At 35.1% G+C, this 13,356-nt stretch overlaps 2 protein-coding genes across 2 annotated transcripts; both read right to left on the bottom strand.

Annotated features, from left to right (window-relative positions):
• Positions 1 to 6,790: 6,790 nt before the first annotated feature.
• Positions 6,791 to 8,117, bottom strand: LOC149240185 (serine carboxypeptidase-like). Its single transcript, XM_089367268.1, has 4 exons — positions 8,001 to 8,117; positions 7,601 to 7,859; positions 7,303 to 7,436; positions 6,791 to 7,216 (listed from the first exon to the last, which is right to left on the bottom strand). Exons 2-4 carry the CDS (start codon positions 7,695 to 7,697, stop codon positions 7,067 to 7,069), a joined length of 381 nt encoding a protein of 126 aa, XP_089223394.1. The 5' UTR covers positions 7,698 to 7,859; positions 8,001 to 8,117; the 3' UTR covers positions 6,791 to 7,066.
• Positions 7,698 to 8,153, bottom strand: LOC149240186 (serine carboxypeptidase-like). The gene is made up of 2 exons (XM_089370095.1): positions 8,001 to 8,153; positions 7,698 to 7,859 (listed from the first exon to the last, which is right to left on the bottom strand). Exons 1-2 carry the CDS (start codon positions 8,151 to 8,153, stop codon positions 7,698 to 7,700), a joined length of 315 nt encoding a protein of 104 aa, XP_089226221.1.
• Positions 8,154 to 13,356: the final 5,203 nt, after the last annotated feature.

Genomic DNA, 13,356 nt, shown 5'->3' on the forward strand with positions numbered 1-13,356 from the left:
TGGATGACATTTTAACAATAGGTGAGAAAATTTCAGTGAATTCAATACCTTCTTTTTGGGAAAAACCTTTCACCACTAGTCTTGCTTTATACCTCTCAGTCTTTTTGTCACCTTCATGCTTAATCCTGTACACCCTTTGTTTTGTAGAGCCTTTCTACCTTTTGGGAGGTTTACCAACTCCCAAGTTTTATTTTCCTGCAAAGAGTTCATTTCTTCTTCCATTGCTTTCTTCCATTCTTTACTGTGCTCGACTTTACAAGCTTCTTGAAAACAATTAGGTTCGCCTTCACCAGTCAACAAAATATAGTTGAAGGAGGATACCTTTGTGAAGGCTTATGAGGGCCTAGAAGATCTACGAACCAACTGTGGTGGTGCATTTTTAGGTTGAATCTCCTGTAAAGGTTCCTGCACGATTCCTTCTTCTTCTTGTTCATTATTTTCCACTTTTTATTCTTCATGCTCCTAAATTTCCTGTTCATTTTCTTGTATTGGTGGTATGTTTTCTTGCTGCTCTTCAAACTTGTCAATAACCTTCTTGATCTCCAACTCACCTACAGTCCTCCTGAACATTTCTGACTCATTAAATATAACATCCATTCTTCTAATAATTTTATGTTTGACTAGATCCCATAGACGATAACCAAGATCTTCATCTGCATATCCCAAAAAAATGCATTTCATAGATTTATCATCTAGCTTAGTTCTATTTTCTTTGGGAATATGTACGAATGCTTCACATCCAAAGGTTTTCAAGTGAGAATAATTCAAATTCTTACCAGTCTAAACTTCTTCAGTGATACTGTAATCCAAGGCTATAGTTGGAGATCTATTTATGAGGTAGCAAGCAGTCCTGACTGCTTCAGCCAAAAAATTCTTCTCCAAACCGGAATTGGACAACATACTTCGCACCTTTTCCATAATGGTGCAATTCATCCTTTCTATGACACCATTTTGTTGAGGAGTACTAGGCACAGTCTTCTCATGCTTTATGCCAAACCTATTACAATATTCCTTAAATGCATTTGAGCAATATTCTCCACCATTATCTGTTCTTAAACACTTCAGCAATTTGTTAGTCTCTCTTTCAACAGTAACATGGAATTTTTGAAATATTCCAAATGCTTCACTTTTATTTTTCATAGGATATGCCCAAACTTTCCTGGATGCATCATTTATAAATGCTACAAAATATGATGCTCCTCCTAATGATTTGATGTTAACAAGCCCAAACACATCCGAGTGTACCAATTCTAACACTTTTTTCTTTCTGTCATGGCACCTCTAAGGAATGAAACCCTTCTTTGTCTACCATATATACAATGCTGACAAAGATCAATATTGTAGGTTTTCAAACCTGGTAATAAAGTTTTACCAACAAGGATTTTTAAGCCCTTGTCACTCATGTGATCCAAATGCTTATGCCACAGATCTGCTGAATTTCCTTCTTTTGTGACAACAACCAAATCTGATTTTCCTATTAGTTTCTTAAATGTGTATAATGTTCCTATCTTGGTCCTTTGGCCATGACCAATGCACCTTTGCTAATTTTCTAGCCTCCTTTTCCAAAGCTTGTGCAATAACCTTCATCATCCAGTCATCCCATAGAGATTAAACTCATGCACATTTTTGGTACATGCCTGACCTGTTTCAACAATATATCTTGTCCATTTTTCATCTTGATCTAGACATCACCCACTCCAACAATACTGCAAAAATCATTATTCCCCAAATGCACTCTACTATAATCACCAAGATTATATGAAACAAAACTATCTTTGCATGGGGTTACATGGTGAGATGCCTCAGAGTCAAGGATCCAATCAAAGCTACTGCTAGATGTATATACACATGCATCCTCTACTAAAATAGTAATCAACACATCACCATATGTGGCTACAACAATAGTCTCACCTTCAATTGTACTGGATTACTTGTGATTTGTAATAGACGGTCTCTAATCCTTTTGTCCTTTCTTCTAGAATTGACATTCTTTCTTCATGTGCCTGGGTTTGCCACAATGAAAGCAGATGATCCTTCATCTCCTTGATTTTGATCGGCATCTTGATCTTGATCGCCCTTGCCGCTCTTGATCCATTCTCTTACCACAGTCAACTAGAGCTAGAGCCTCTCCTCCCTGGTTTTCCGCAATTGACTTGCATCGCAGCTCCTCATTCATTAAACTGCTGCCGACATGATCAAACTTTAGGGTCCCTGTAGTTGCTGAAGTGCTCATAGCTGCAATTAATTTTTCCCAGCTATCTGGCATAGAACACATTAGCAAAATAGCTCTAATTTCATCATCTAAAATGATTTTAACAGAGGCAAGTTGATTAGTAATAATATTAAATGCATTCAAGTGCTCAGCAACTAAAGCACCCTCCTTCATTTTGAGATTATAAAGCTTCTTCATCAAGAATGCTTTGTTTCATGCTGTGTTCTTCTCATATAGATCATGGAGCTTCTTCCATAATCCTTCAGCTGTCTTTTCTCCGGACACTTTGAAATAAACATTTTTTGCTAAATATTGGTGGATTGTTGTAATCGCCTTTCTATTTAGCTTATTCCACTCTTCATTTGTCATCAATGAGGGTTTCTTTGTTGTGCCCTCAATTGGCAAATACTGATCCTTTAAAATCAGTATATCCTCCATTTGTGATTTCCATAGGGAAAAATTAGCCCCGTTCAACTTCTCCATATCTGTAAGTGTTGTCTCCATTTTCAATCAAATTCACGCCCCAAAACAAAAAAAACTCCACTTAAAAATAAAACTTTAATTATTACTCTTTAAAATTTAGTAATAATGACCTTCCTCCTTTTTAAAATACCCTTTTCAAAATTCCTGCTCCTTTTTAAAATATACTTTTCAAAATTCCAACATATAATTATATATGTTTCATAATAAATATAAAAACATATATAATGTTTTAACCTTTTCACATTTAATACATACATATGTTGGTTTGAGAAAAAGAATTTACATATACGTGCAAGCTTGATGTAAAAAAGAACTTACGAACACCACGTTTCAACTCCAATCTCCACGGATCTCCACATTTCAAACTCCAGCAACATGTTTCAACATAGGTCTACGACATTGTTTTTCTTGCAACAATTGTCTTTTACTTCCGGCATTCCTCAGCTATTTCCTGGACATATCCTTCAACAGCTCCAGGGGTAGCAACCAACGTTTTAATGAACACTACCAGAGCAAGGCGATGGCACTAAGCGGCTTGCACAGTGGATATTCGAACTTGGCTCCGATACCAGTTGTTAGACTAGAGCATACATAACACACAATGGATTTATACTCAGAGACTTAGACAAAAATAACAAAGAATAATTCACAGAGACAAACAAATGGAGAAACAACAAGATGACTCAATCAGAAACAACGAAATAGATAAAACAATCATTGGAGAACATAAATCACTTTGCATTACATAACAGGCTTGGGCCTTGGCTTGCTTTCCTTAGCCAAAGAAATTAAAAATTTATAGAGGCAGAAGAAGGATTTAGAATCCTATGTGTGATTCAGATGGAGATCTAGAATGATCTAGAAACCACTGGCGGTGTAGGAGGATCTAAAATCGTGGGGATCTAGAAAAATCTAATCTAGAAGGATCTAGAATACTATGTGAATTTGGCTTCACACTTAACACACAATCCATAACAGCAATGTTTCATCTAGCAATTTATTGGTAGACAAGCCAACTACACACATCAACTTGCCCATGAACCATAGTTACAAAATTAGGCAGTATCGGCATTCTGATACGTAATTATTACTCCTCAAAACTGAGGATGGGAAATAAAAGTGATTTAATACAAATTTTTGCGTCACCCAAATCGTAAAAGAACATTAATAAATTGCTACTTATATTCATCACAATCCATAGAGTCATAGCAGACAACATCGCAACCCAAAATAAGAGTCCTCTATTTAAATTATTTGTAGATTTGGTACAATATGAAATATTAAAGCTAATATTTTAATACTTTGATATATATCATTAATTTTTTTTGAATTGAAAAATATCTAATCAAATTATTTCCATATTGTATTTCGCACTCGGTATGTTAATATATTTTCAAAATGGAATCATACGTAGAGCAAGGGAGCCATTGTTGTAGTGGTAGTCCCTGTCGGGGTTGATAAACTCATGTAATTGCCCATACACACAATTGTATGAAATGAAAGGCAGGTAAACAATATGTAGTTATGTCATTGGAGTGTCATGCAGGGATTGTTGGCACTGCTCCAACTTAGCAGCGACTCCAGTAAAGTTGAGGAATGCACTGCTAACCAGCCGACGCACAATGGGTTCTACATCTGAACAAACAGTATTGTAATAGCCCACTTGAAGGTTGTCACTTACTGTAGCCCCAACTAAAGCACAAAATATTACAGCAAAGAAGGTCACCTTATGGCACAGAGTCTTGAGCCCATGTAAAAGTTTTAATGGATATAGAGGTGTACCTTTGCAAAGGACACTTGGAGTGCATGCAGCGATGTCACATGCAAAGTAGTAATAAATCACCATGTTTTAAGCTGTGGGCCCACAAATCCCACTCCACCCACATAGCTTGATTTCTGATACAGATTTCCATTTCTTTTGGACAAGATTTGTCTCAAGACATCGGAAATGTTTAGAAGGCACCCTCATTACGAAGAAGAAGGCATCGACCATACAATGATACGAGAAGCAAAATAGGTACAACAGAATGACAGATTCAAGGAAGCACTTATGTACTATCCATCTAAATCTAATTATTTACCCTCGACCAAGAGCACAACAGAATACATAAAAGAAATCCACACAATAGGAAAATCAATCATCTCTATGTAGAAATTTATATTAAATCAACGAGCAACTCTTTGATTACCTCATATAAAGGGACTAAGAGAGATTCTGGCCTTAAGGATGGGGTCTCGATCTCAAATATAGGCATCGAAATCCTGCCACCTTCAAAACACGTTTTCTTCCCATGAGGAAAGGCTATAATAAGACAGAAGAAACCATTACATTCGTGATATGCGCAGGCATCACAACCAATATCATCAGCACAACAAGTATTCCAATGGGAGAAGCAACAGTAGCAGAGGAGGAGGAGGTAGCGGTGGCAATATTAAAGGAAGAACAAGCAGCGAAGTCGTGAGGCAAAACAACATCAATAAAGATTCGATACTAAAGTAGTCAGCGATGCGAGAACTCTTATTTGCCCATTCTTCGCCTTTCATGTGTCATCTCGACACTTCCACGAATGAACCATGGTGAACACCATTCATTATGTTCTGCATAAAGTGCATCTGGAGCTCCCAGCCACATTTGGACCTCGCAATCTCAGAAAAGAAAATGATGATGAATTCTGTGTCAATTCATCGCAATATGAATGAATTTACTAAATTTGCCAACCAGGGTTCACAAATTTGTTTCCACGTTATGGTAAGAGGTGCCTTTAGTGTCTTATTGTCATATATAATAAGGTATCACGAGGAAAAATTGTGGCACTACTACATGTAGGGGGGTTTTAAGACAATATTTGAGTCAATTGTCTTAACTTAAGACAAAACTCAAATATTGTCTTAAATATTGTCTCTAAGCGGGTGTCTCAAAATATAATGTCTCAAAAATCTGTCTCTATAAAGACAATATAGAACACATATTATTATTGTCTCTATAAAGACAATTTGATTTGTCTCTCTAGAGACAATTTCATTTGTGTCTCTTTAGAGACAATTACATTTTCGTCCTTTTAGAGACAATTCCATAATTCAAACTATTGTCTCTCTAGAGACAATATAAAAAATTATTTAAAAAAAAATAAATGTCCATAATTCAAACTATTGTCTCTCTAGAGACAATATAAAAAATTATTTAAAAAAAATAAATGTCCATAATTCAAACTATTGTCTCTCTAGAGACAATATAAAAAATTATTTAAAAATAAATAAATAAAATCATTTTGAATGTCTGCTGGCTCGTATCTTTGTCACCTGGAACAGATTCGTAAGATAATAAGTAGGAATCTTCCACACAATAAAGAGTTAACAAAATGTACGTACGCCTCCAGATGCTTAGTATGCACGTTAGTATTAGATAAAGATTCAATTCAGACAGGGTGTTAGTAGCTGAGTTCCAACATATAATTGATCAAGACACAATGTTTTGGTCGTAGCTGATCAACAATGCCTGCCTGTAATTGATGAAGAAATCTAAAATGTCCAAGAGTAGGATTTCTTTAGAAGGGTAAAATCACTAAAAGCATGATGCTTTAAAAATTTTAAGGCTTACTTCAGGTCTACTTCAGAGTAGCATGTATGAAGGGTAAGTGTTTTGTTCCAACATGGATCCTTCCTCAAAGTGCATCGAGTAGTGTAGGTAGCAGCAACAAGCATTGATGGACCGTAGATAGTCCATGCGCTTTATGGACATATCTTGCCATGCCAAGCACTTAATGTCCAAGAGGCTTATAAAGGGATAAGAGGCAAAAAGAGGAAACATACATATTCAACAATAAAATAATAGAACGAACGAGAAGTGAAACACAGCCAAACCACATAGCCTCCAATTCAAATATAAGTAGACAATACCGGCATCCGTTGTATGATTGCAAACAACATAAATGTTTTCATGTCATTGTCAATAAAATTGAATGTAGGCTAAGAGCATCATTCTTTGAATTCCCCAAGACTCTCTCAACCAAATATTTTTGTTGAATTTACAATTTCTTTCATCCAATTTACAATTTATTTCATCCATTAGGACATCAGAACATGCTGGAATAAGAACACAAGACATACTATTCATGTTCTTGAATATAACTTTAACACCATGTATAATCATAATTCCACAAGGCTTGGTAAGCAATAAGAAGCACTATTTCTATACAGTTAAAAAGTGGCCATAAAAAGATTTGACACAAGTTAGCAAGATTGATGGTCCCAATGCACAATTATTTTGCCAAATCAGAAAATACACATATTTGGGGATGCACACTACTGCAAATCTAGAAATATTTACATTAATCTAGGTGAAGAGAGCAATTCTCCTAGTTAAGCAGATAACTAACTCTCGAAATTCTTCTCTGGCATCTCTGTCACTGTCTTTAAAATTTGAGAATTGTCGTCAGTAATACTTCCTTGTGTCCAGCGTTTTAACATCTCCAAGGCTACTTTTGGTTGATCCATTGGGACCATATGACCTGCATCATGAACCTGGTGCAGCAAAATAGAAGATTCTGTTAGGAAGAAATTATCTACTTGTACAATGAAATCAAAGATGATCATCGAGTGCCTTTTACCTTGAGAAAACTGAGTGGTCCATAACTGGTTATTAAACCTGCTTCCTTATCGTCTACAAGGAAGGATTTTGTAGGTGCCTTCTTGAAATTCTCACTTCCAGACCAATCCATGGAATTCACCCATCTTGAATTGCCTGAAAGACACATAATTTGAACAATTAACTTTTCAATTTTGAAGATTAGACTGACAAGCCTGAAAAACACAACTGCAAATAAGTTAATGACAGACTTAACACCTAAATCATAAAGTCATTGTCCAAAACAAAAACAATATGTTATATGTATGCAGTATCATTACCTAACCAATTGCAAATGAGATCATATTCTCCTGCATAAACTAGCAACTTAACACCATCCTCCAAGAGTGTTGGAATGCCAACTTCCATATTCTGCATCTAGTCAGTAAGCATAGCTTCATAAACCAAGGGGCTACAGGAGACAAATTTTCGGCTGCCAACCCCCAGGGCATCCCTTACGGAACCCTGGTTTAAGTAATTCTCCATATTTGAAAAATCATAGCACAGGCCACCATTGCACTCCTTCCGAACATCATAGTACTGCAAAATATAAAACAAAATAATGAAAACTAATATCGTAAGATATATAAAACAATGATGACAAACTACATTTTACGATACAAAATGCCGATAAAATAAACATAATGTCTGGTTGCCCAGTGTTTAGAATTTAAGTCTTACATTGATATTCCCAGCTAATGCCATAATGGAATTGAAAATTGAGGTGCACACCAAGTATGATGCAAAGCATGTGACAGTCCCTTTGGTACCTGGCAAGTTATCACACTGGCTATAATCAGAACCTACATTAAGAACCTTCGATAAAGGATCCATCATAAGATCAGCCGTAACCAGTTACTTAAAACACTTCACAAATGGTAACTAAGGATCATAAAGCAAACAACATTTAGCCATCAAGCTTCTTGCAATTTAAAACATAGTAACAAGATTTCAATATGAACACATACAAATCTAGTTCAGTAAACAAAGCATACATCTCATAAATATGAAAATATGCATTTAGTTCCAAATTTTAATAGGATTTCAGCCCCATGAAAAAATATTCCTTGAAATTTGATGACTAGTTTATATTTATAGGTGTCTATTTCTGAGATTTTTGGGCTGTTTTTTACAGATTAAAGGCCTACAAGCATCAAATACATGAGATATATTATCAAAAATGATAAAAAGTGGACCATACTGCAAAATGTTTGTAAAAACACACAATAAACAAGAATGAACTAACTAGAGGAGGGGAAAGCATCACCTATACACAATATTTTGAGATCCAGATAAGCCTTCACTACTGTTATGGAAAACGCTTGCACAAACAACTTAAGAAATACATTGAATATTTAAAAAACCACATCAACAAACAAGCCTTCCATAGCGGATAAGTGTTCAAAGCCCTTAACACAAATTTTATGGATTGTACTTGCTCATTATGTACTGAAGCAAACACAGTTCAACTAAGAAGAATGCTAGATTTTCCATCTGAATAATAGATAGTACGAATTGTTAGTACAGTAGGGTATTATTAGGAATACAATAAAGAAAAGTAATTTATATCAAGAATGCTAGATTTTATGAGGCATTTTCGAAAGTAGATTTGGTCAATGCCACACTGGCTGCTTTCAACAATATAAAAAGTGGTGTCATTCAAAACTTTACCACTTTGTTGGAATCAGCTGCCTTTAGAAACCTGAGGAGGAATACATATGGCCGAGTGGGAACTATAAGCTTGAAGTTCAGTTGCTTTAATATCGTAGACTCCTGCGAAGAGTTATTATCAATTGATCAGTCAATCTGAATGTTTGGAAACTATGTTGCAATCAATGACAAAGAATTATCAGTTAGAGCTAATTACCATGGCCACTATCTGTTTTGACGTGCATTCATTTGGGAAGATGCGGATGAAGTCATTGACCTGTAGCCAAGTATAAACCAGCTCTTATCAATATTGTGTTACCTATTATAATATAATTTTTGTGTTGATTCCAGCATAAAGCGTAATCTTCTGTAGGAGTAGATATTGCTGGTGTATGTACTTTTATACAACCAACAAAGTTTTCTTTTAATTAGATATAAACACATCCTTTCTTACAGATGTCAACAAGTCATCCTACATGTGGAGGACAGACTTCTTCACATTTGCTAGCTATAAACATTGCAACGATAGTAAGTAATGGCAAATTCTTCCTTGCAATACTCTGAATAGAAAAGTATCTGTCAATGATGTTCACAATGAGATACAATGTCTCTGGCATTAATTTGTAAATTTATAAAAGTCAAAAATGCATGTGAAGAATGTAAATTTGTAAATTTGTCAAAGAAATAATGAAATTACAATTAATTTAAATAAATATAAAAAAAACAAAACACAAACTTTTTTGGGTGCCAACACACTAAGATCCTGATTACTTATTCATAAGATGGATACATTAAAAATTGAGAAGCTAGATGCTTTACAACTTAAAAAAATAATTAAAATCGTACTTCCTGCTTAATAAATCTAAGGTTAAAAAGGATCTGTGTTGAATATCAATCCCAATTATGACTAGTGTTAGCTCTATAGTTTTCATCATTGGTTTCTTTGTTTTTCTCTGTAGTTTTCATCATTCAGGTGAACCCAATGATTTTGTTAGTGTATAGGCTTTAAGCGAAACCATAATTTTCCATATTTGGAAGAACCAATAATTTTATTTAGACCCTAGGGAAGAAACCACCAAAGGCATAGAGATCAGAGATCTGAATCCATCAAATTCATTTCACTAGCTTATATTCATCTTGATTCTTAACCCATAAAAAAATTCTGCAAGATTCATTTTTGTTTGAAGGTGCAAGCACTTCAAATTTGCAACTTGAGGTTTTTCATCATCTTGACACGTGATAGGTTAGACATTGTTAAAATGGATCTATGTTAATTATTATTTTTTTCTTCGAACACAACATTACACATCCCCAAACCACCTGGACTATACAATGTTCTACTCTAGACAATAAAATCAACACTGTTGAAAATATATCCTACTCAGAAGTTAAAGAGAGATGCCTAAATAGTTTGCCAAGATAGCAATTCTGCAATAAAATAAATGTCAAATTACAAATCCATTATTAGTAATTTTTAGAGGTGTAGATAGTCTTCATGTCTAGTCAACAGAGATATGCTAGCCCTATTGCTTACAGCAGGCAGGGGGCTAATGTACAGATATCCTAAGTCTCCCGCTTACAGTAGGCAGGGGACTTACACATACATATGCTAGCCCTCTTCCTTGTTGTAGGGCTTATGTATAATTACTTTTCTAATAAATTCATTTGTTAGTAACATATATGGAATTTTCCAAAACAAAAAGGAAAAGGAAAACACCAGCATACAACGTAACCTTTTTTCCTCAGTAACATACAACAAAACATGTCAGAAGAAACATTGAATAAACTGTTCAATGGAATTTTTCTAAATTCTGTAAAGAACCAAAATTCTGCAAATATTCGAAAATGTTTACAAGTATTTATAGGCACACTCCCATACCTGAAGTTTTTTGGTTTCAGCGCCAGCTTTAGTAGTCTGGAGATTTATCCAAGCTTCAATTCTTGCTTCTTCTCGCTGATATCTGAAATTTACAGACAACCTGAATGCTCAGGCATTTTATTGCAAAATTATATATAAAAAATGCTAGTAATCTCTTAAAAGGCCATTTCATACTATTGTAAGCTAATTTTGATCATGATTTTGTGGCAAAATAAATTGAAATAATTTGAAATTTTTTAAAGCAGATTGTGACTTATGTTAGAGATTTGCATCAAATGAGCTTCTTCTGGACTAACGGAGTTTCTCATCCTAGAACCATTTTACACAGACCGAAACTACAAATCAAGAAAGGTTTAGCTTCAATTATGTATTTTGTGGAAAAATAAATTGAAGTAATTTGAAATTTTTAAGGCAAGATGTGATCTACATTATAGTATGCCAAAACTCAGATTCTTCTGAATCAACTGAGTTTTTTAGAGCCATTTTACAGAGAATGAAATTACAGATCACAAAAGTTCTGGCCGAATAATTTAAGGCAAGGTTATATAAATTTCCTATAATTAGGAGCTACTATAAGGAATCACTGGTTTTCGATGAATATAAGGAGAATCAATAACAAATGGCCCTTATTCTTCTAGTCCATCCAAAAATTTCCCTGATAAAGGTTATGTACTTGAACGCAAACACGATGTTAAATATGTGCATGCTCGGTTTCTATCTCAAGTTTCAACTAACTGTGCATTCTCAAAAGTTTAATCTCCGAAGTGGTATAAAAGCAAGTACTAGTAAACTTTTTGATCAGAGCTATTTGTCTAAAATTCAAATCAGAGATACTTGTCTAAAATTGAAACACAATCTTTGAACTTTGGGTTATGCATCCTCAAAATATATGCTATCCAATTTGAAACGAGGTGACTCGTATTAATGAAGCCTTTTCCATTGTGGTTCAGTTCAATTTTCTATTGCCCTATTCTATCACATTATGGATCTCCACTTGTTAGGCCATGGTCCCATGGTGTGGCTTCCATCTATTGATGCAGTAAACTAGGAAAATTGTTACCCACAACTGCTGAACTACTAGGAAAAATGGTCCTAAACAACAGGGGATGATTGTTTTTAGCAAAAGGTTCCACCCAATCCCGCAACTTCTTTGCTTCTCCTTCAAATAGGGATATGGTACTGTGATTTAGCAGGTTTGCCATATTAATGTGAACGTTTGCAAATAGGGAAGCAGCACTGTGATTCAGTAGGTTTGCATTTAAGAAGGCATCACAAAGACAGCGATCAGAAGCTAGGGAACCCAGAAAACACATGAACACCACCAAATAATTTTAGTACTGAAGTGAGGGAGAGACTATCACATCAATCCAGAGACCTATTGGCAAATCTCTTGGTTGGCGTAGTATTCCATGAACCCCACCCTTGGCAAAGCAGCAGACCATTATCTTATTGCCAATTGGTCTTTGCACGCTATCTATATATTCCTACATCTATCTGAGAAATACCTCACAAGAAATCAGTTTCTTTCTCACTTGCATGAAACGAATAACAGAACGAGAATAACTGGATTAAAACATAGTACGCAGACTCAATATTTAATCCTGGGGATGTTGTTAAGCTTGGGTTACGATTAAGGTGAGATAAGAAACCGGACAACTATAGCAAAATATTGAAGGGTAGATAAATTGGAACTGTATTTGAACGGATGTAAACACATCGAGCCCTGATAACTCCCCATTGTACAAAAACTAACTTTTAATGAAACTATAACAACAGTAGACAGTAAGCATATAAATGAATGACGGAAGCAGATAATTAAGCATATAAACGAATGACAGAAATGAATTAATATCTTCCAGCCAACCCGCAAACCTTGGAACGAAATTATTTACATAACTGTGATAGAGCAGTAACTCAAATACTCCTGGTAGAGGTATTAGATTTGATAGAGAATTAATTCGAATGTAAAACCAATTACTGATAGCTAGCTTTTAGTGGGACTAAAAGCCGCAAATATATGTATATTCATATACAAGTCTGGAAATTCCGACAACAGAGTCATGCAAGTTCTCCAGGCAATTTTCTTTACTGAAACATTAATGAGGGTTGTCAATCGATTATCCAGAGCCATAGGTCAATAGAAGAGACCATGCAAAAAAAAACCTAAATTAAAGAATGACCAGAAACTACATGAAATCTGTAGAAAGCCATAAACATTCACCGTAGCCTGGGGCTATAATTGCCACTAAACACAACCATCACTTTTAGCATCCCATGCAGAGGAATAGAAACAATACTATGATATAATACTTAGAAAAGCCCCGAGGGCTACGAATATCGTGAAAGGAGTAAGTATAAGATGGTGTTTAAACATTATAATTCGATGAGTGATATACACCAAAGCTTTACCCATTCATATTATGGAATAATACAGTGAAATTACAGACAATTCTGAAAAGACGAGAGCATGTCCACACAGGTTAACACTGCTAAACCCCGAATCTTGGG

The sequence above is a fragment of the Pinus tabuliformis genome, chromosome 8, assembly GCF_031772625.1.
Source record: "Pinus tabuliformis cultivar Carrire ecotype Pingquan chromosome 8, CPIR1, whole genome shotgun sequence".
Classification (NCBI taxonomy): Eukaryota; Viridiplantae; Streptophyta; class Pinopsida; order Pinales; family Pinaceae; genus Pinus; species Pinus tabuliformis.

Excerpts from the sequence above, each read along its gene's own strand:
- LOC149240185 (XM_089367268.1), bottom strand. The coding sequence starts at position 7,697 with ATGCAGAATATGGAAGTTGGCATTCCAACACTCTTGGAGGATGGTGTT. Across the intron at positions 7,437-7,600 it reads TCTCATTTGCAATTGGTTAG|GCAATTCAAGATGGGTGAAT; the intron begins GTAATGATACTG and ends TGTGTCTTTCAG. Across the intron at positions 7,217-7,302 it reads GACCACTCAGTTTTCTCAAG|GTTCATGATGCAGGTCATAT; the intron begins GTAAAAGGCACT and ends TTGCTGCACCAG.
- LOC149240186 (XM_089370095.1), bottom strand. The coding sequence starts at position 8,153 with ATGGATCCTTTATCGAAGGTTCTTAATGTAGGTTCTGATTATAGCCAG. Across the intron at positions 7,860-8,000 it reads CATTAGCTGGGAATATCAAT|TACTATGATGTTCGGAAGGA; the intron begins GTAAGACTTAAA and ends TATATTTTGCAG.